This window comes from Labeo rohita, unplaced genomic scaffold, assembly GCF_022985175.1.
Source record: "Labeo rohita strain BAU-BD-2019 unplaced genomic scaffold, IGBB_LRoh.1.0 scaffold_62, whole genome shotgun sequence".
NCBI classification, from domain to species: Eukaryota; Metazoa; Chordata; class Actinopteri; order Cypriniformes; family Cyprinidae; genus Labeo; species Labeo rohita.
In genome coordinates, this window is record NW_026129546.1 from 83147 (window position 1) to 103571 (window position 20425).

Sequence of the window (20425 nt, forward strand, 5' to 3'; positions counted from 1 at the left end):
TGATACAGATGAAATATCAGTGATGGAGGGAGATTCTGTCACTCTAAATTCTACTCTTACTGAAATAATGGATGATTTCATTCAGTGGCTGTTTGAGAACTCTTCAGATGGTGAACACATTGTAGTGGCTGACAGCAATGCTGTATATGATGATGTTCTTGATGGGAGATTCAGAGACAGACTGAAGCTGGACAATCAAACTGGATCTCTGACCATCACAGACATTAGAATGGAAGATGCTGGAGAATATGGACTAATTACTAACAATGTGCTGAAGTATTTTAATGTTACTGTCTACGGTGAGTTTAATATCAATTTCACTTGTTTTATTATGATTTTAAAGTAGATCTAAAGAAGTATCTAATTTAGATGTTGTTTTATTCTTAAAATTATTAAATACAGATTTAACTCTCTATATCAGATTATTTTTATTCATCCTCAATTATCTTTATTGTCTCATGTTTTCAGCTCGTCTGCCTGTTCCTGTCATCAGCAGTAACTCTTCACAATTTTCTTCATCATCATTTTCTTGTTCAGTGTTGTGTTCAGTGGTGAATGTGAGTCATGTGACTCTCTCCTGGTACAAAGGAAACAGTTTATTGTCCAGCATCAGTGTGTCTGATCTCAGCATCAGTCTCTCTCTACCTCTGGAGGTGGAAAATCAGGATAAAAACACCTACAGCTGTGTGATCAACAATCCCATCAGCAACCAGACAACACATCTGGACATCAGCAAACTCTGTCACACATGTTCAGGTACGGCGGCAGTGCTGATATTAGTTGATGTTGGTGCTGATATTAGCATTTATTGACTGAGCTGATCTCAGTTTGATGTTTTTATTCCTCAGACTCTGTCCACTGTTGTGGTTCTACTGAAGCTGTGATCCGATTGGTCCTCTCTGCTCTGGTGGGTGTGGCTATTGTCATTCTTGTGATTTATGACATCAGATCCAGAAGAGCTGAAAAAGATCAAGCAAAAAATCACACATCAGAAACCTAAAAGAAATGTAATTTTTAATATAATTTATTAATCTTCTTTTTTTTTTTTTACAACTTCAGCTGTTGCCGTTTTGCAACAGAATTATTCATGACTAGTTAGTCACAGATATTTTGCATTCAGTGTCAAATCAAACAAAAAACTAGTTACAGTGCTCTCCACAAATATTGGCACCTTTGGTAAATATAAGCAAAGGCAGATATGGAAATAAATCTGCATTGTTTATCCTTTTGATCTGTCATTAAAAAAAAAAAATCACAAAATTCTAATCTTTCATTGAAGTAAAAAGATAAAAAAAAAGTGGGGGGAAATCTCATTATGAAATACATGTTTTTCTCTAGTTCAGGTTGGCCACAATTATTGGCACCCAATTATTGCAAAGTCCTTTTCCCAAAATAACAGCTCTAAATATTCTCCTATAATTCATGGTGAGTTTGGAGAACACCTAGCAAGAGATCAGAGGCCATTCTTTTATGCAGAATCTCTCCATGTGCTTCAGATTCATAGTTCCATGTTGGTGCTTCTCCTCCTCAGTTCACCCCACTAATTTTCTAAAGGGTTCAGGTTAGGACGACCATGGCAGAAGTTTCATTTTGTCCTCAGTGATTTCTAACAGTGGCAGTCAGGTTTAGATTTTTTTTTTTTTTTTTTTTATCTCTTAGTATTTGATAGAATCCATGATTCCATGTATCTAAACAAGATGTCCAGGATGTCTGGCAGAAAAATAGGCTCAGAACATTAAAGATCAGCAGTTTATTTAAATGTGGGCATGGGGTACTTTTTATCCCTGTTTGCACCAAACCCATCTTGAATGATTGCGGCCAAAAAGCTCTTTTTTTTTTTTAGTTTCATCTGACAATAGAAGCCAGACCCGTTTGAAGTTCTAGTCATATCTGACAACTAAATTAGTTTGTTTTTGGATGAGCAAGCAGGATTTCTCTTGAAATCCTCCTAAACAACATGTGGTGATGTAGGGGCTATTTGATTTATTTTTTTAGGCTTTCTGGCCCCAAGACTCAACTAATCTTTGCAATTCTCCATATATGATCTTGGAGAGTCTTTGGCCACTCAGATGCATAACGTAGCCTATATTTGCTGAGTTTGAGTTCAGTTTTGTGACAGAAAAAAAAACCTCAAATGGCAGAAAGTGACATTCTATTTGTTTTTTGTTTAAGTTGATTTTGCTGGTTACTTACCCATCGTCAGGTCGTGTGTAGGAAGGAGACATAGGATGAGGAAATATAACAAAATGGCTTTAATAAAATCCAACCGGGGTACATCCAGACAGGAACAGCAGGAAAACACACACTAACATAACATTATGATTGGACAACAACCACGGAACTGAATCAAACTAAGGGGTGTTAACAATACAAAGACAGGTGTGGGTAATTAACCAATAAAGACATAAAAAGAAACGGAACAGGAAAGACCATATAAGGGCACAGAAGGGCGAAACCAACAAAAGTCCACAGGGGTGTGACACCCATCTGTTAAGTTTAGCAAACACGAATATCTAAGTTGTTACTTAGTACAACTTAACATTTCAAGTTGACTAACCTCATGCGTAAAAATGTTTTTTTTTGCGATATATGGGAGTTTTTGACCCGTTTCGCAATTTAAATTTGCGCATCTTGAAGGGTAATGGAAAAACACCTAATGAAACACAGTTTTTGAGAGACACGTTCAGAATTAGCACATGATCAGTAATTGTGTTTCCATTACCCTCCAAGATGGGTACATTTATAAAAAATTGTCAAAGTTTTGCACAAATCTGTAATGGAAACGTGCCTACTGTCTAGTGGGCTTCGTTTTCAAGTGCGCAACTCCTGGCATTCGCTGTTCTTCTGCCGGCGGTTATCAAACAGAGTTGCATTACTGTGGGCGCCCCCATCTGGATTGAGGGTGAATTGCCTGTATTCGTTGTAAGGCCTAATGCACCGAACCAAGATGCCCGTACCGTGACGGTTCGGTACGAATACATGTGTCATTACACCCCTACCATCCGTTATGATAATATAGACGCATGTCCTCTTCTAGGCAGATTTGTAACATCTTTAGTTGATCTGAACTTCTTAATTATTGCCCCTCATGCTCCTAGCATGTAAATATGAATGGCAATATATTTCAGAGATATTTTACTCATAAGAATTTCTAGGGGTCCCAATAATTGTGACCAATGTGAACTAGAGAAAAACATTTCATAATGAGATTTTCCCCCCAATTTCCATTGTTTTACATGAATGAAAGGTTCGAATTTTGTGAATTTTTTGAATGAAAGATCAAAAGGTTAAACAATGCAGATTTATTTATTTATTTACACTGTTGCCTTTGTTCATATTTACCAAGGGTGCCAGTATTTGTGGAGGGCACTGTATGTGACATGTTCTTAATGATATCAGATATCAGATAATCAGATATTTTTCTTAAATATGAAGATCACAGCCTTGGAATTGCCTGCAAAAGGAACAATAATATAATAATAATATTAAGAATAAGAATAAGAATATGTGAATAACTCAATTTTGACAATAACGTCAGATGGAACCTTATAATTCCAAGGCGGCAAGATGTTATTATTCAGTGTTGGCTAATTTACATATCGTAATAATTTAGCGATGCGCTAAATTATGCTAGCAACATGTTAAAACATATTAGCAGTGTGTTAAATCGTGCAACAGACATTTTAGCAGTGTGCTAAGTCATGCAAGACACATGCTAGCAATGTGCTAATTCATTATGTTTCAACTAGACACATGCACACTGGAGCTCCTTCTAATGTCTAAACTGTTAAAGAATCCAATTTGAAGGGCTTTCATTTTTATATTTTCAGAAAAGACACACAGATGTCATTATTACTGCTGTTCATTTGTCGTCTGTATTTGCTTGCCTTTATCAATAATATTTTCTCAAATATACTTTTTTTTTTTTTCAGCTGAGTACTGAGAACTGTGTCACAGCAAAGGGTCTGAATACTTAGGACCATGTGATATTTCAGTTTTTCTTTTTTAATAAATCTGCAAAAATGTCAACAATTCTGTGTTTTTCAGTCAATATGGGGTGCTGTGTGTACATTAATGAGGAAAAAAAAAAGAACTTTAATTATTTTAGAAAATGGCTGCAATATAACAAAGAGTGAAAAATTTAAGGGGGTCTGAATACTTTCCGTACCCACTGTATGCAATTCTACAGTTTTTACACAAACTACAATGTATTCATATCACCTTTAAGCAGTATTAAACAGTCTGTGTTCATGTACCTAAATGCCACTTAAGATGCTTAAAATTATGTGTAATAAACTAACAGTTCTTTCTAAAGCTTCTTTTATATTATCCAAGTCAAAATTTGTTTGTTATTTTTTCCTCATCTTTCTCATGTTGTTTTTATCTAAACATTACATTAGTGTAAAGAAAATGACAGGAACTACTTACTTTGCTTGACTTAAACTTTGTTCACTGCTTGTGTGTTTTGCGTGGTATCTGTAAAAGTGTTTGCTAATCGCCTGAACTTTGCCTGTTGCTGGTTTTGAATTGTAGGATCAGCAAAACCCTGTTGATTTTCATGATACAAAAGAGGACAGTTGTATGAGCGAAAACTATGATGAAGGTTAGGGGTGGATTCTTACACAACAAGATTAACATCACAGTCATGTTTCAGATCAATCTGAGTGCTTTCAGACATTTTTAAGGGTAACTGTCGTGGAACTTTCAGAGAACCGATGAAGAAAATGTTTCTCAAATTTGTTTTGTGCTGTTTGTATTTGTGGCGTCCGGTTGGTGAGTTTGAAATGTTTTTACACCTTCAATTGTTTCTGTTTTGCAACAGAATTATAAACAATTAGTTAAATTTGTCACATTAATTTAGCATTTACTGTCATTGTCAAACTTAAAAGGGTCATCGGATGCTAAGTTCACTTTTACATGTTGTTTGAACATGTTATTTGTGTTGGCAGTGTTTGTACAAATCTACCCTATAATGTTCATCAAAAATCCATGCAGTTGTTTTTAATTAATCTGTAAAAATAATATCCCCTTTTTCAAATCGAGCCATTCTCAGATGCCTGTCAGTGTGGCGTCACACCCACAGAGGCCGCTCACACAATAGTTGATTGACATGAGCGTCTTACCTCAGATCAGCTGTAACAGTCCAAACTCTTTGTTTGGATGCCGGAGCAGGGATGTAAGTTAAACAAGAATATCTCAGATTGAGCGATTGAGGTGTTGTGTTGCTGGATGTAATAATGAACATAGTGGTCGTCATTTACTCCCGACATCTGGGCCACTGAAGATGCAGTAGATTACGTTTGTTTGTAAATGAAATGTGCCTCCCGATCTACATATATCCAGCTTCACTTACAGCAGAAGTTTTTTTTTTTTTAAGAATCTTTGCGATCGCATTTCCTAATACTGTGCTAGTTAGCAAGTTTAGCAGCTAAATGCAGCTAAAGTAAACAGGCTCGTCTCTCCACAGAGAGAAGAGAGGGGGCGGGGCAAGCAGAGCTCATTTACATTTAAAGCAGCCTCGACCACAATAAGATGATTTTTGTAGAGCTGATTTTGGCAAGGTAAAAAAGGGTGTTGTTTTACACTACCATTGAGCATTGTTAACCAAAGTATATTATGGACTTTTCATTAAGACCCTAAAGAATTATATCAACTTGTGGAAAATGGGCATCCAAAGACCCCTTTAACAAAAAAAAAAAAAAAAAAAAGTTATGTGACATGCTTTTAATGATTACACAGATATTTGGTAGTGATTTAGCTGTATTTTAAATATGATTATAGTATTCTTTAGTGTTGGCTAATTTCTATATCGTGAAGCTCTAGTTTACATACTCATTTTTAAGTTTTTAAACTCTATAAAGTTTTTTTGTGTGTGTGTGTGTGTGTGCAGGTGCGTTTGGTCATTTGCGTCATGTGTCAGTGAAGGAGGGAGATTCAGTCACTCTAAACTCTGGTCTTACTGAAATACAGACAGATGATGAGATAGTGTGGAGGTTTGGATATAATGGCTTTATCATAGCTAGAATCAACAATGTGACCAAAAGTATATCTTACGATCATTATTGGAGTCTTGCTGAAAGACTGAAGCTGGATCATCAGACTGGATCTCTAACCATCACAAACAGCAGAATCTTGGATTCTGGAATTTATGAAGTTGAGATCAGGCACAGCAGTTTTGAAACTATATACAGATTTGAAGTTGGTGTCTATGGTGAGTCACAATTACACTGTCATTTGTTCTACCAGGTTCATACAAGAACACATTTTGAGCCTCTGCCACTTCTAATTCTATCAAGATTTATATATATATATATAATGTAATGAATAGGCCATAGGCTATCTTCTGTCCTGTTTTGACCCCCCTCATTAGTGTGTTTGGCTTGAATAGGTGTGGGGGATTGTAGATTCAGAAATTAACACCCACTTGTACGATTAGCTAGTTGTGCATGTTTGACAGCCTACATCCTTCACAGATGGACGAACCTTTAATAAGTACATATCAAACGATCTGCAAGAACAGACAAAGCAATAGTGACCACAATATAAAAACTCACACTTTTAGTTTTAATCTATCTAAAAATCCTGCATTGAATTGTGAATTGTAAATAAATAAGCAAGTTCTCATTACAAAAAAGTTCATCAACTTTCATAATGTTGGGATCAGAAGAAAGGCAATGCAAATACAAAGCATCTTTTCACTACTTGGCACTGCACAGCATCTTCTCAAATTTAAACAAAAGCTTTATCAGTTTATTTATAATTAATTTTACACTATATGTGACCCTGCACCACAAAACCAGTTATAAGTTTATAATTATAATTAATTTGATGTATTGTTTGCTATGATAGATTAATATTTGGCTGAGACACAACTATTTGAAATCTGGAATCTTAGGGTGCAAAAAAAAAAAAATCAAATTATTAAGAAAATCGCCTTTAAAGTTGTCCAAATAAAGTTCTTAACAATGCACATTACAAATCAAAAATTAAGTTTTGATATATTCACAGTAGGAATTTTATGAAATATCTTAATGGAACATGATTTTTATTTCATTTCCTAATGATTTTTGGCATAAAAGAAAAATCAATAAATTTGACCCATACAATGTATTTTTGGCTATTGCTTCAAATATACCCCAGCGACTTAAGACTGTTTTTGTGGTCCAGGGTCACATATGCGTGAATTGGTGGGTGGGGCTGAATAGGCAGTGATGTAGAAGTAGGTGTTGATCTTCTGTGGAGGTGGGGTTTAGCCAATATTACATCATAGAGTGGCACATTCCACAACCTGTCGTTTTGGAAGACTGGCTTCAGTGGCCTCACTGAGTCTCAATAAAAACATTCAATGACTTTTAAAATACTGTTACCGTTCATTTATACTCTCTTTGTGCAGAATGTTCTTCAGCTCAAAAGTATTTTAGTGAAGGCTTCATTGGAATGAAATTATTTTAAAGCTTTAAACTGTGACAAACTCTTTGTTCTTCAGAAGTGTTTCCTGAGAAAGAGACAGAGAAGTCGGTGTTGGAGGGAGATTCAGTCGCTCTACACACTGGTCGTACTTATCTGAATGATGATTGGATTCAGTGGTGGTTTTTAAAAAAAAACTATTTAATAGCTGAACTCAATGTGCCGGAGGACAGATATATTGTATACGATGATGTTCTTGATGGGAGATTCAGAGACAGACTCAACCTGGACAAACACACTGGATCTCTAACCATCACAAACCTCACAACTCAACATGCTGGAGTCTATGACCTAGATTTCAACACTATGAGCAGACGTTCTTTTAGTCTCACTGTCTACGGTCAGTTAAATACCTGTTTCATCTGTTTTGTTTATTATTGTTAATAATAAAAACATAATATTTAGATGCACTTAGGTTTATGTTTAACTTTCAGCTGTATATCAGATGTTGTTAAATACTACTCAGTCTTCTTCTTAATGTTTCTTCCCTGATTAAATATCTTCATCCTCATTAATCTTTATTCGTTAATGTTTTCAGCTCATCTGCCTGTTCCTGTCATCAGCAGTAACTCTTCACAATGTTCTTCATCATCATCTTCTTGTTCATTGTTGTGTTCAGTGGTGAATGTGAGTGATGTGACTCTCTCCTGGTACAAAGGAAACAGTTTATTGTCCAGCATCAGTGTGTCTGATCTCAGCATCAGTCTCTCTCTACCTCTGGAGGTGGAATATCAGGATAAAAACACCTACAGCTGTGTGATCAACAATCCCATCAGCAACCAGACTCAACATCTGGACATCAGCAAACTCTGTCACACATGTTCAGGTACGGCAACACTGATATTGGTTGATTTTGGCGCTGATATTAGCGTTTACTGACTGAGTTGATCTCAGTTTGATGTTTTTATTCCTCAGATTCTCTGAAGCTGTGATCTGATTGGTCCTCTCTGCTCTGGAGGGCGTGGCTACTGTCATTGTTCTGGTTCATGACATCAGATCCAGAGGAGCTGAACAAAATCAAGCACATATTCACACATCAGAAGCCTAAATGATGATGTTGTTTCCCAAATTCATATATTCATATACTCATATGCTTCATATACTCATCTGCTAGTATTGATGTTCATTTATCAAAGACGGTGTTTGAACCAATTATCTTTTGGCGGCTTTAGTTGCATGTTTAGGGTATCATTACATTGCTCCTTTGTTAATAATCAAATATTTCATTAATATATTCCCAAATAAAAATCATTAATTTCACAGCATTACTTAAGCAATTCTTACTTAAGCAGTTTTTACACTAACTACAATGTAAATGCATTCATGCCACCTCTGAGCAGTATTAAACAGTCTGTGTAAATATACCTAAAAGCCACTAAAGATGCAGCTTTAAGATGTAGCCTTAAAATTGTATGTGTAATAACTTCTAAAATTTCTTTCTAAAGTTACATTTTGTAATATCCAGTTCAATGTTTTTTCCTCATCTTTCTCATATTTTATACAATATTAATGTTACATGTGAAAATGACAGAAAATAGTTGTCTGCTGTCTTATGGCAAGACGTGATCTGCATTTTGGACAATGTGGAATGACGATTTTGGACGTATCAGTGGCATGATGAGTTAGATGTGTTCATGTCTTTCTTTCTTCAGTCGTAAAAGAAATTATGTTTTTTGAGGAAAACATTTCTGCATTTTTCTTCATATAATGGACTGATATGGTGCCCCGATTTTGAACTTCCAAAAGGCAGTTTAAATGCGGCTTCAAACGATCCCAAATGTGGTTGTAAACGATCCCAGTCGAGAAAGAAGGGTCTTATCTAGTGAAACGATCAGTTATTTTAATAAAAAAAAAAAAAAATACAATTTAAATACTTTTAAATATCAAATGCTCATCTTGTCTTTCTCTCCCTGAACTGTGTATTTTGACTCAAGACAGTCAGGGTATGTCAAAAAACTCGAATCATATTTTCTCCCTCAACTTCAAAAATCATTTCAAAATCATCCTACATCGCTGCAGAAGTACAGAGCCAGTCTTTGCAAAGTGAACATGCAAAGAAGATCAAATACCCTTAAGAAAAAAGGTAAAACACTGATATAGGGCGATTTTGAAGTTGAGGGAGAAAATACGATTGGAGTTTTTCGACATACCCTAACAGTCATGAACAGGAACAAAAACAGTTCAGGCAGAGTAAGACAAGACGAGCGTTTGACAATAAAAAGTATATAAACTGTATTATTTTTATGAAAATAACCGATCGATTGGCTAGGTAAGACCCTTATTTTTCTGCTGGGGTCATATACAACTACATTTAGGATCGTTTTCAAGCATTTAAACTGCATTTTGGAAGTTCAAAATCGGGGCACCTTATCAGTCCATTATATGGAGAAAAATGCTGAAATATTTTCCTCAAAAAACATAATTTCTTTACGACTGAAGAAAGAAAGACATGAACATATTGGATGACAAGGGGATGAGTACATTATCTGTGAGTTTTTGTTTTGGAAGTGGACTTCTCATTTAATTTGCTTAACATAATTTACTTGACTTAACTTCAACTTTGTTCTTGGTATCTGTCGAACTGTTTGCTGATTGCCTGAACTTTGCCTGTCCCTGGTTTTGAAATGTAAGATCAGCAAAACCCTGTTGATTTTCATGAAAAGAGGATGGACACATGAGCGTAAACTTTGACGGAGGTTAGGGGTGGATTTGCACACAACAAGATAAATATCACAGTCATGTTTTAGATCAAACTCAGTGTTTCAAACATTTTGAAGGTTTACTATTGTGGGCTTTTCAGTGAGCTGATAAAGAAAATGTTTCTGAAGTTCATTTTGTTCTGTTTGTGTTTGTGGCGTCTGGTTGGTGAGTTTGAAATGTTTTTATGGCTTCATTTTTGTTACAGAAATATGAACGGCTAATTAAATTAGTCACATTAATTTGACATTCACTGTCACTGTTAAACTGAATAGAAAAAAAACAAAAAACAAAAACATGCTTTTAATAATTTTAGTAGAGATTTAGTATCCATTTACAGTAGTTGCATTTTTCTTAAATATGTGGACCAGGGGCGATTAGGTGAGTGGATATCCGGGGGCCTAGCCCATATGTCCTTCAAATAAAATATTTAAAAGTTATATAGGTTTAGTGATGTATTATTATTATTATTATTATTATTATTATTATATATATTTTTAAGAATAAGTATAATTAAACACGCAGGGCCCTATAGCCTACACATATTTGTAAGGATCTCCTGCATGCATTTACACAGCACTTACAAATTGCATGAATAATATTATGAGATTAATGTTTTAAATATACAATTTAGAACATTTAAAAAAATAGAATTACACTTTTAAATATGAGACTAAAATTGCCAGTTTTAATGAGTCCTTGAGTCATTTATTCAATTGATTCTTTCAAAATTGAATAATTTTTTATTGAAATATGAAGTTAGAAACTGTTTTTATGAGTGGGTCAGTGAATCACTGATTCAAAAAAACACTGAAAAATCGCAAGTTCATTCGGTACCGAAACACCGCAGTGTGCAACATGGCTTTGCTTTGAACTAGAGCAAAAAGACTATTTTCTATGATTTAAATCACTTAATGACTTATTTTTTGAATTGTTGCCCTGACACTCAGTAAAGCCTTCCGCAAAATGCTAACCATGCATATAATCGCTATAAATGTGTGAAATTGTCCTAGAAAGTCTGCAATTTGTTGCAGTAATGCACCTCTTTAAAAGCAGAAAACACAATGACACAACGGCAAGAGACCAATATTAAAAACAAACATCTCCTGTCATTGACGTAACCTCCCTGAAACGATATGGGCTCTAAATATTTTTTATATAAAATCACTGATGCTCAAACAGCAGCAGCTTTAGTTTCAGTCATGACACGATTCTCATCTGAAGTAAAAATGTTTTCTGTGTATGATGTTTTGTGGAGCTTAAATCAAATTTAGTTCCTGCATCAAGAAATCAGTTTGTTTATTTATTTTATTTTTATTTTTTTTTCCCAACTGATGCAGTTATTAATCCACATTCCAGTTTGCTTTTGTTGTGTCCATGTGATTGTTTTAAATATTATAAATTTTTTTTGTTTGTTTATTTGTTCGCAGGTGTGTTTGGTAATGATGCAGTGAAGTCAATATCAGTGATGGAGGGAGATTCAGTCACTCTAATCTCTGAAATTTCTGAAATACAAGCAGATGATCTGATAACGTGGGGATTTGGACATCCAGCGACTCTCATAGCTCTAATCAATAAAGAGGCTGAACGCTTCATCACATCTGATGGTCCTGATGGGAGATTCAGAGACAGACTGAAGCTAGATCATCAGACTGGATCTCTGACCATCACAAACACCAGAACCACAGACTCTGGACTTTATCAAATAATCATCAGAGGCAGGAGATTAACCACATACAGATATAGAGTTACTGTCTATGGTGAGTCGCAGTTACAGTGTCATTTGTTGTGGATGATTCATTAAAAACATCAGTCTTTGATATTGCATGACCATAAGTGTCAATTTTTACACATCCTTCATGTTTGTCTCGTTTTGTGGAGCTGTGGTTAGCAGTGTGTTAGTAGTGTGAATGTGACACTAGAAGTTTGTGAAAGACTGATGTGTGTTAAAGCTACAGAATGTATCTTTTTCTTATGGTAATAATAATATCATATTATTGAGAGCGAGTAAAAAAAATTAATTTTCCAAACCAGGTCTTTATCCAAATAGGCTTTGATAAATCCATAATCAATTTCATAGGGAACTGCATACACACATCATTCGCTCATGCATATCTCGTCATCTCAGTGTATATACGCAGAGAAAATAACTCTGTCTGTGAGTAACATGAAGGTAACAGTTTGCTGTCCAACAAGTAATAATAATTGACCATGAATTAAACAGCAAACCTAAAAACAACAACAAAACATTATTTCTGCATCCATCTACTCTGATAAGATGCCCTTTATCCACACATAAAATTGTGGTGTCACCAGCAAGCTGAAGCGAAACCAAAACAATGCTCTTCTGCAAGACACACAGCTTTATTTCAAACCGCTAGAGGGAAAAAAAAATATACAAAGAATAGCAGCAGTATAATTTTTAATGTCTTAAACAAGAAATGTTAATCACATAAATTAACATTATTTTCCCCAGTCAAATCTGAAGCTCAAACAGCAGCAGCTTTAGTTTCAGTTGTGAGTTGTGACGTGATTCTCATCTGAAGTAAAAGTGTTTTCTGTGTATCATGTTTTGTGGAGCTCAAATCAAATTCAGTTCCTGCATCAAGAAATCAGTTTGTTTATTTTATTTATTTATTTTTTTTTTTCACAACTGATGCAGTTATTAATCCACATTCCAGTTTGCTTTTGTTGTGTCCATGTGATTGTTTAGAATATTATTAATTTAACTCTTTTGTTTGTTTGTTTGCAGGTGTGTTTGGTAATGATGCAGTGAAGTCAATATCAGTGATGGAGGGAGATTCAGTCACTCTGATCTCTGAAATTTCTGAAATACAGACAGATAATCTGATAACATGGAGATTTGGACATCCAGAGACTCGCATAGCTCAAATCAATAAAGAGGCTGAAATCTTCAGCACATATGATGGTCCTGATGGGAGATTCAGAGACAGACTGAAGCTGAATCATCAGACTGGATCTCTGACCATCATAAACATCACAACTACAGACGCTGGACTTTATGACGTGACCATCAGAGGAAACAGATTGATCACATACAGATTCAGTGTTACTGTCTATGGTGAGTTACAATTACCGTGTCATTTGTGGTGCCAGGTTTATTCTAGCACTCACTTATTTACACAGCATTTTTAAACAATTGATTATCTAATAAATAATAAAGCAAACCATTTAAAATCAAACACATTCATTTTGCTTTATTTTTTAATAAAATGATGAATTACTTACTGTTCATTTATTATCTCATGTTTTCAGCTCGTCTGCCTGTTCCTGTCATCAGCAGTAACTCTTCACAATGTTCATCATCATCATCATATTGTTCATTGTTGTGTTCAGTTGTGAATGTGAGTCATGTGACTCTCTCCTGGTACAAAGGAAACAGTTTATTGTCCAGCATCAGTGTGTCTGATCTCAGCATCAGTCTCTCTCTACCTCTGGAGGTGGAATATCAGGATAAAAACACCTACAGCTGTGTGATCAACAATCCCATCAGCAACCAGACTCAACATCTGCACATCAGCAAACTCTGTCACACATGTTCAGGTACGGCAAAGCTGATATTAGTTGATGTCTGTGCTGATACTAACGTTTACTGACGGAGCTGATCTCAGTTTGATGTTTTTATTCCTCAGACTCTGTGAAGCTGTGATCCGATTGGTCCTCTCTGATCTGGTGGGCGTGGCTACTGTCATTGTTTTTTTTGTTTGTTTGTTTGTTTGTTTTTTTTAAATCAGATCCAGAAGAGCTGAACAAGACCAAGCACATATTCACACAGAAACATAAATGATGACGTAGTTTCTCATATAACTATTTCAGTCTTTAATTAATCTTCATATATTTGTACCGCTGGGATCGATGTTCATTTATCATTGGCTCATTTCCACTTTAATCTGTTGGGTGGATAAACAGCTTCTGCTGGATGTTTGTGTGTGTTAATAGTTTTTTGTGCATCTGTTTTTTTGTTTCTGGTATGAGAAACTAGTGCATGTGCAAGTTGAGAGTGCCCATATGTAGCCCATAATTAGTGAGCTTAAAATCATCATAAACTTTAAGAAATGTGGGCAGTATGTGGACCTAATTGTAATTGCTCAGTTTCTTCTTTTTCTTCTCCAAAAGGAGTCACATTTTTGAGGGCCTTAACATGCTCAAGTTCAAGTTTTGTTTTCAGGCTTTGTATTTAAACAAACTCCTCCTAAAGATTTAAACAGATCAACACCAAATTTGGTGTAATCTAAATCCCTTTCTGATGTTAAACTGGGAAAATCTTGAGTTTTCATTAAATGGTGTGTCTGTGGCAGCCTGACAAATTTCAATGTTTTGCCATGAAACAGGAAGTAGTTATAATTCAGGCATACAATGTCTAATCTGCACCAAAATTTACATATTTGATAAGAGTCCTGTCCTGAACACAGGCCCATGACCATATTCAGTTATAGTCCTATAGATTTAATGAAATCAACATTATATTTGGTCAGTCTACTCTAAAGGCCTTTGTGATGTTAATTTGCAAAAATCTTGAGTTTTCATTAAAGGGCGTGTCCGTGGCAGCATGCCAAAGTTCGATGTTTCACCATGTCAAAGAAAGTTGTTATAACTTAGCCATATATTGTCCGATCTGCCACAAACTTCACATGTTTGTTAAGACTCCTGGCCTGAACACATCTAAAGGCCAATATACTGTCATAACTATAGCACCACCTGCTGAAAACAGAAAATGATTTGTTTTACACTAACTTAAACATGCAATGTCCAATCTGCACCAAACTTCACGTATTTGGTAAAACTCCTGACTTTAAGACATCTAAAGGCCAATATTCAGTTATAATCATAGCGCCACGTCTTGGCAACAGGTCAATGGGATGTCATGTTTTACGCCAGACTTCATATGTTTGATCAAAGTCCTGGCTTGAAGACATCTACTGGCCAATATTCAGTAATAGCCATAGCACCACCAGCTGGCAGCAGGAAGTTTGGCACATATAAATGACTTTGACATATTCCTCCTATATTTACCAACTTTAAATGCACATTGCCCACCGTTTGCTCTTTTCCAAAAGCCATTGCTTGGCAGCGAGCCCGGGTGCGAGGGCCCTTTCAACGCTGCTTGCAGCTTTAATATTAAATATGATCTTTTATATTTAAATCATATGTTAAGGAACATCACACGAGCGGAAGTGCTGTTTTTCTCCAATATCAGCACGATTGCAAATGTGATATTGATATTATGCAAGTTCAACAAACAAGTTATTATCTTCTTTAGCATCTTTGTATCGAGTCACAGTGAATACAATGAACCCCATGTCTGCTGTTAGTTTTACATGCATTTGGGTGCACAGTTTCCAGTTACACTTTATTTTCATATTAGCATAATTTTCAGCATTTCCGTGGAAATAGGTTTGAGTCTACTTTAAAGTCCAGGTACAAGTCAGTGCAAAAACCTTTTACACTGAAAATGAGCTCCACCACATTTTAATTTTTTTGGACTGTCAAAGTGGGAAACACTAAAGTCGTAGCATTAGTTTGATAAGTCATTTCTAAGTGTCATATTCTAAGCGATAAACACACGGAGACCGATTTTGGCAGAGCTCGAGTGTCCTTACGCAATTCAGCCACTCTTCCGCTAGATTTCACACAGGCTCAGAATCCATTTGTATATATAAGATCAGCAAAAGCTTGTTGATTTTCTATGATATTAAAAGAGATGGACATGTGAGCGGAAAATAACTGAGGTTAGGGGAGGATTCAACCAGATAAATATCACAGTTCAGACGTGAGTGTTTTCAGACATTTTAAGCATCACTGTTGTGGGTTTTTTTTAGTGAACTGATGAAGAAAATGTTTCTCAAATTAGCTTTGTTCTGTTTGTGGCGTCTGGTTGGTGAGTTTGAAATGTGTTTTTAGGACTTTAGTTATTTTTAAATTGAACATTGAGTTTTATGACTTCAAACGCAACATTGAGTTTTTTTTAAAGCTTTAATCTGTGAAAAACTCTCCAGGTGTGTTCGGCAATATAGTGTCAGTGTTTGAGGGAGATTCAGTGACTCTAAACTCCAGTTTTACTAAAATGAAGGATGATGATCTGCTTCTGTGGGGGTGTTCAGATAAAAACACTTTATTAGCTGAAATCAATAAACGGGCTGACAGCATGACTGTATATGATGATGTTCTTGATGGGAGATTCAGAGACAGACTGAAGCTGGACAAACAAACTGGTTCTCTGACCATCACAAACACCACAGCTGATCATTTGGGAGTTTATGAACTACAGATCAACCGTATGAAGAAGTTTTTCATTCTCATTGTCTATAGTGAGTTAAATACTTGTTTAACATGTTTTATTTTTTAATCATCACAAAGATACAATTATTAATCCACACACCATTTTGCTTCTGTTGTTTTATGATATTTTTTATTTCAAATGTAAACTTTAAATGTTACTTTAGTAAACCCTGTTTCTGTTTGTTCTGTAGGTGTGTTTGGTGATAAAATGAAGTCAGCGTCAGTGTTTAAGGGAGATTCAGTCACTCTAAACTCTGGTCTTACTGAAATAAAGGATGATGATCTGATTCTGTGGAGGTCTGTAAATGCTTTTATAGCTACTATCAGTAAAGCGGCTAACATCTTTCATGTATTTGATGACAATGGAAGATTCAGAGACAGACTGAAGCTGGATCATGAAACTGGATCTCTGACCATCACAGACATCAAAATGGAACATGCTGGACTTTATACACTTCAGATCAACAGTGTGAACAAGAGTTTCATTCTCACTGTCTATGACGGTAAATATGTGTTTTATCTGTTTTATTTTCTATTAGAGTTTATATCCTCGATCTGACAGTTGTGCAGTTGTGTTTGAGGCCCGCTTTGTGTTTGCCTTCCTCTCTGTCTCTGTCTCTTTCCCATTTCACTTCTTACTCTTCGTACCATTCTGTATAAATAAAAGCTAAAATGCAAAAAATAAAATAAATAAATAATAAATAAATAAATAAAAAGTTAAAATAAAGAGTTGCAAACTATTTACATTTAGTCATTTATCAGACACTTTTTTTTTTTTTCCAGTAAACCAGAGGTATTTAAAGGTCTTAATCTGTGACAAACCTTGTTTGATGTTTGTTTTCCAGATGTTGCAAATTTAGTGATGCCAGTGTCAGTGATGCAGGGAGATTCAGTCACTCTACATACTGGTTTTACTGAAATTACAGATAATTTGATTTCGTGGACATTTGAAAATGAGAACACTGTAGCTGAGGCATTGCTTGACACCTTCACTGTATATGATGATGTTCTTGATGGGAGATTCAGAGACAGATTGAAGCTGGACAAACAAACTGGATCTCTGACCATCACAGACACCAGAACTAAACACGCTGGAAATTATCAACTACGTGCTGACCGTACGATAATGGTTTTCAGTCTTGCTGTCAGTGAGTTAAATATTCGTGTCATCTATTTTATGTTTTAATCCCCACAAAATTGAGATTATTAATCCACACACCATTTTGTTTCTGTTTGTTCTCCAGGTCTTACAGATGCAGTGGAGTCAGTGTCAGTGATGAAGGGAGATTCAGTTACTCTAAACTCTGGTCTTACTAATATAAATGGTGTTGTGTTTCAGTGGGTGTTCGTAAACTCTTTAATAGCTCATATCAATGTAAAGGCTGACCACATAACTCTGTTTGATTATAATGATGGAAGATTCAGAGACAGACTGAAGCTGGACAAACAGACTGGATCTCTGACCATCACAAACACCAGATCTGAACACTCGGGACTTTATGAACTAGAGATCTACAAAGAGGCCAAATCCAGGAAATTCCATCTTACGGTCTATGGTGAGTTTAATTTCATTTGCACCTTTAATTTGTTACAGCTTTATAGTTGATTTGAAAAAGTATCATATCATTCAGACATTTTGTTCTTAAATTGACTAATTGATTTGTGCATTTAAAGCATTTAGGTGTGCTATTAAACTTTCTATATTCAAATGCTCTACTTTTGATCAGACTTAAAAACTAAATCAAGTTCAATCATTCTGTACAGAAATGCTTATTTGAAATTATCATTAACCTTTTTAATTCTTATTTATTTATTTTATTTTTTGGCAGTCAACCAACCATGAATTTGAATAGAGCATTGATATGCAAACATGACACATCAGTTTAAACTGCTTAACGAGACTTGTTAGTCATGATTAAAGCATTCGTGAAATGGCAGAAATGCTGATGCAATAAGGAAATCATTATGATCAATTGCTCAGTGGTGCAATGTTGCAACCTTTGATACAGGTTATTCTAATCTATAAACTGACTTCAGAACAGTAATATTTAACAAGGAACGTAAGAACAGAAATGTTAAAATACTAATTTCAATTACAGTGAACATTCTCTTTTTCCACATTTAAGCCCTGGTCTTGTTTCCTGTCGTTGTTTCTTCCTTATTGTCGTTAATCTTTTCCTCATTTATCTTTATTCTCTAATGTTTTCAAGCTCATCCACCTGTACCTATCATTAGCAGAGACTGTTCATCATCATTATCATCATCAGGATCATCAATGACCAAATGTTCATTTCTGTGCTCAATGGTGAATGTGAGTCATGTGACTCTCTCCTGGTACAAAGGAAACAGTTTATTGTCCAGCATCAGTGTGTCTGATCTCAGCATCAGTCTCTCTCTACCTCTGGAGGTGGAATATCAGGATAAAAACACCTACAGCTGTGTGCTCAACAATCCTATCAGCAACCAGACCACACATCTCAACATCACTCAACTCTGTCAGACATGTTCAGGTACATCAGCGCAGGTACATTAGTCGATGTCGGTGCTGATATTAACATTTATTGACTGTGATGTTTTTATTCATCAGACTCTGTCCGTGGTTGTGATTCTGCTGAAGCTTTGATCCGATTGGTCGTCACTATTCTGGTGGGCGTGGCTGCTGCAGCTGCTGTTGTTGTTCTTGTTTATGACATCAAATCCAGAAAAGCTGAACAAGATCGAGCACATTTTTCCACACCAGAAACTTAACTCATGATGCAATTTCTATCATTTATTAATTTTCATTTATGTTTAATGACTTTATATATTCATCTGCTGATATCAGTTCTTTTACACACTAGAAGCTGAATTGGGAACAAACAGCAACGCATTCTCACATTAATGCTCAAATTATTGATAAATACAGAAGATTATCAAGATTTTGCTCACACTAGTTTAAAATAACATGCTTATTAATATGCACAATTGAATCTCTTATTTAATAAGGAAATGATGTTCCTCTACTGGCTGAACATAAGCATAAGAAAACATAAGATCTATCTTTGCCATTTGCAGGGTAAGATGTTTTTTATTTTATTATTATTATTTTTTTTAATCCAGTTTGAACAGCTTTATTGATTATAGCCTGTTTCTCTAAAATCTCTCCTCTGTTATCCATTTTCCATATGCATTTGCCTGCAATTATCAATAAAGGCCATTATCATTCAGACCTTAAAGCCTCATTGATTTATTACATTTGGAATACTAAATTTATGTATAAAAGATTTTAACAATGCACCACATACAGTATATTACATTATTGGTTTACACTGGACCCTTTTCACACTTGGGTTTCAGAAGCAGAAGTTGGCATAGTTGTGTAAACTTTTTCAGTGGTAAATAGGAGACTAGGGCAAATACACAAGGTCAGGTACCTTGTCTGACACTATTATTATAACACGGCTCCGTGGAATACTCGATTCTGATTGGTCAGTTACCACATTCCAAGGTATGATATTCCCAGATAGCAACCGTAAAATCTAATAACACAAGCTCATCTGGGTAACTGCCTGCAGTCGGCGCTGTTTGCTTGCTGGGAACATTTTTTTTTCTTCGTGGAAGCTTTGCTTTGGTTGACTAATAAAATATTAAAACTCAATTCAATATTGTGAGTACAATTATTTTAATTAATTGTGTCATCCTGGTAGCGTAGACTCCTCTCTGGTTTCATACAAATGCAGCTGGTGTCATTTTGGGATGACTATTTTATACACGGTAATGGATTATAAGATAACTAACAAACTGGTAAAATTTTTAAACATTTTCATCTAAAATATTATTTATGTGGTGAAATGTTGTGGTATGACTGCACCGTCTCCCTTAAACGTCCGTCTAGTTTGAACTTGCCTGAACAACTGCTTTATTTACAGAAGCTTTGCTTTAAGATAATTCAACTCAGATCAATGTTTTATGTTTAATTATT

General features: G+C 35.3%; 2 protein-coding genes across 3 annotated transcripts; both read left to right on the forward strand.

Annotated features, from left to right (window-relative positions):
• Positions 1-511: 511 nt before the first annotated feature.
• On the forward strand, positions 512-19653 carry LOC127161344 (CD48 antigen). 2 transcript variants are annotated; one of them, XM_051104033.1, is made up of 8 exons: positions 512-756; positions 13797-16063; positions 16182-16493; positions 16656-16967; positions 17310-17612; positions 17709-18020; positions 18675-18974; positions 19052-19653. In XM_051104033.1, the coding sequence occupies exons 2-8, from the start codon at positions 16012-16014 to the stop codon at positions 19210-19212; spliced, it is 1752 nt and encodes a 583-aa protein (XP_050959990.1). In that variant the 5' UTR covers positions 512-756; positions 13797-16011; the 3' UTR covers positions 19213-19653. The 2 variants fall into 2 exon arrangements, with proteins under 2 accessions (XP_050959990.1, XP_050959991.1); XM_051104034.1 differs by lacking the exons at positions 512-756; positions 16182-16493; positions 16656-16967; ... (2 more) ...; positions 18675-18974; positions 19052-19653 and adding exons at positions 9861-10332; positions 11595-11924; positions 12917-13246; positions 13441-13728 and having other exon boundaries at positions 13818-14488.
• Positions 4586-8931, forward strand: LOC127161345 (uncharacterized). The gene is made up of 5 exons (XM_051104035.1): positions 4586-4773; positions 5891-6211; positions 7487-7807; positions 8006-8293; positions 8383-8931. Exons 1-5 carry the CDS (start codon positions 4716-4718, stop codon positions 8397-8399), a joined length of 1005 nt encoding a protein of 334 aa, XP_050959992.1. The 5' UTR covers positions 4586-4715; the 3' UTR covers positions 8400-8931.
• Positions 19654-20425: the final 772 nt, after the last annotated feature.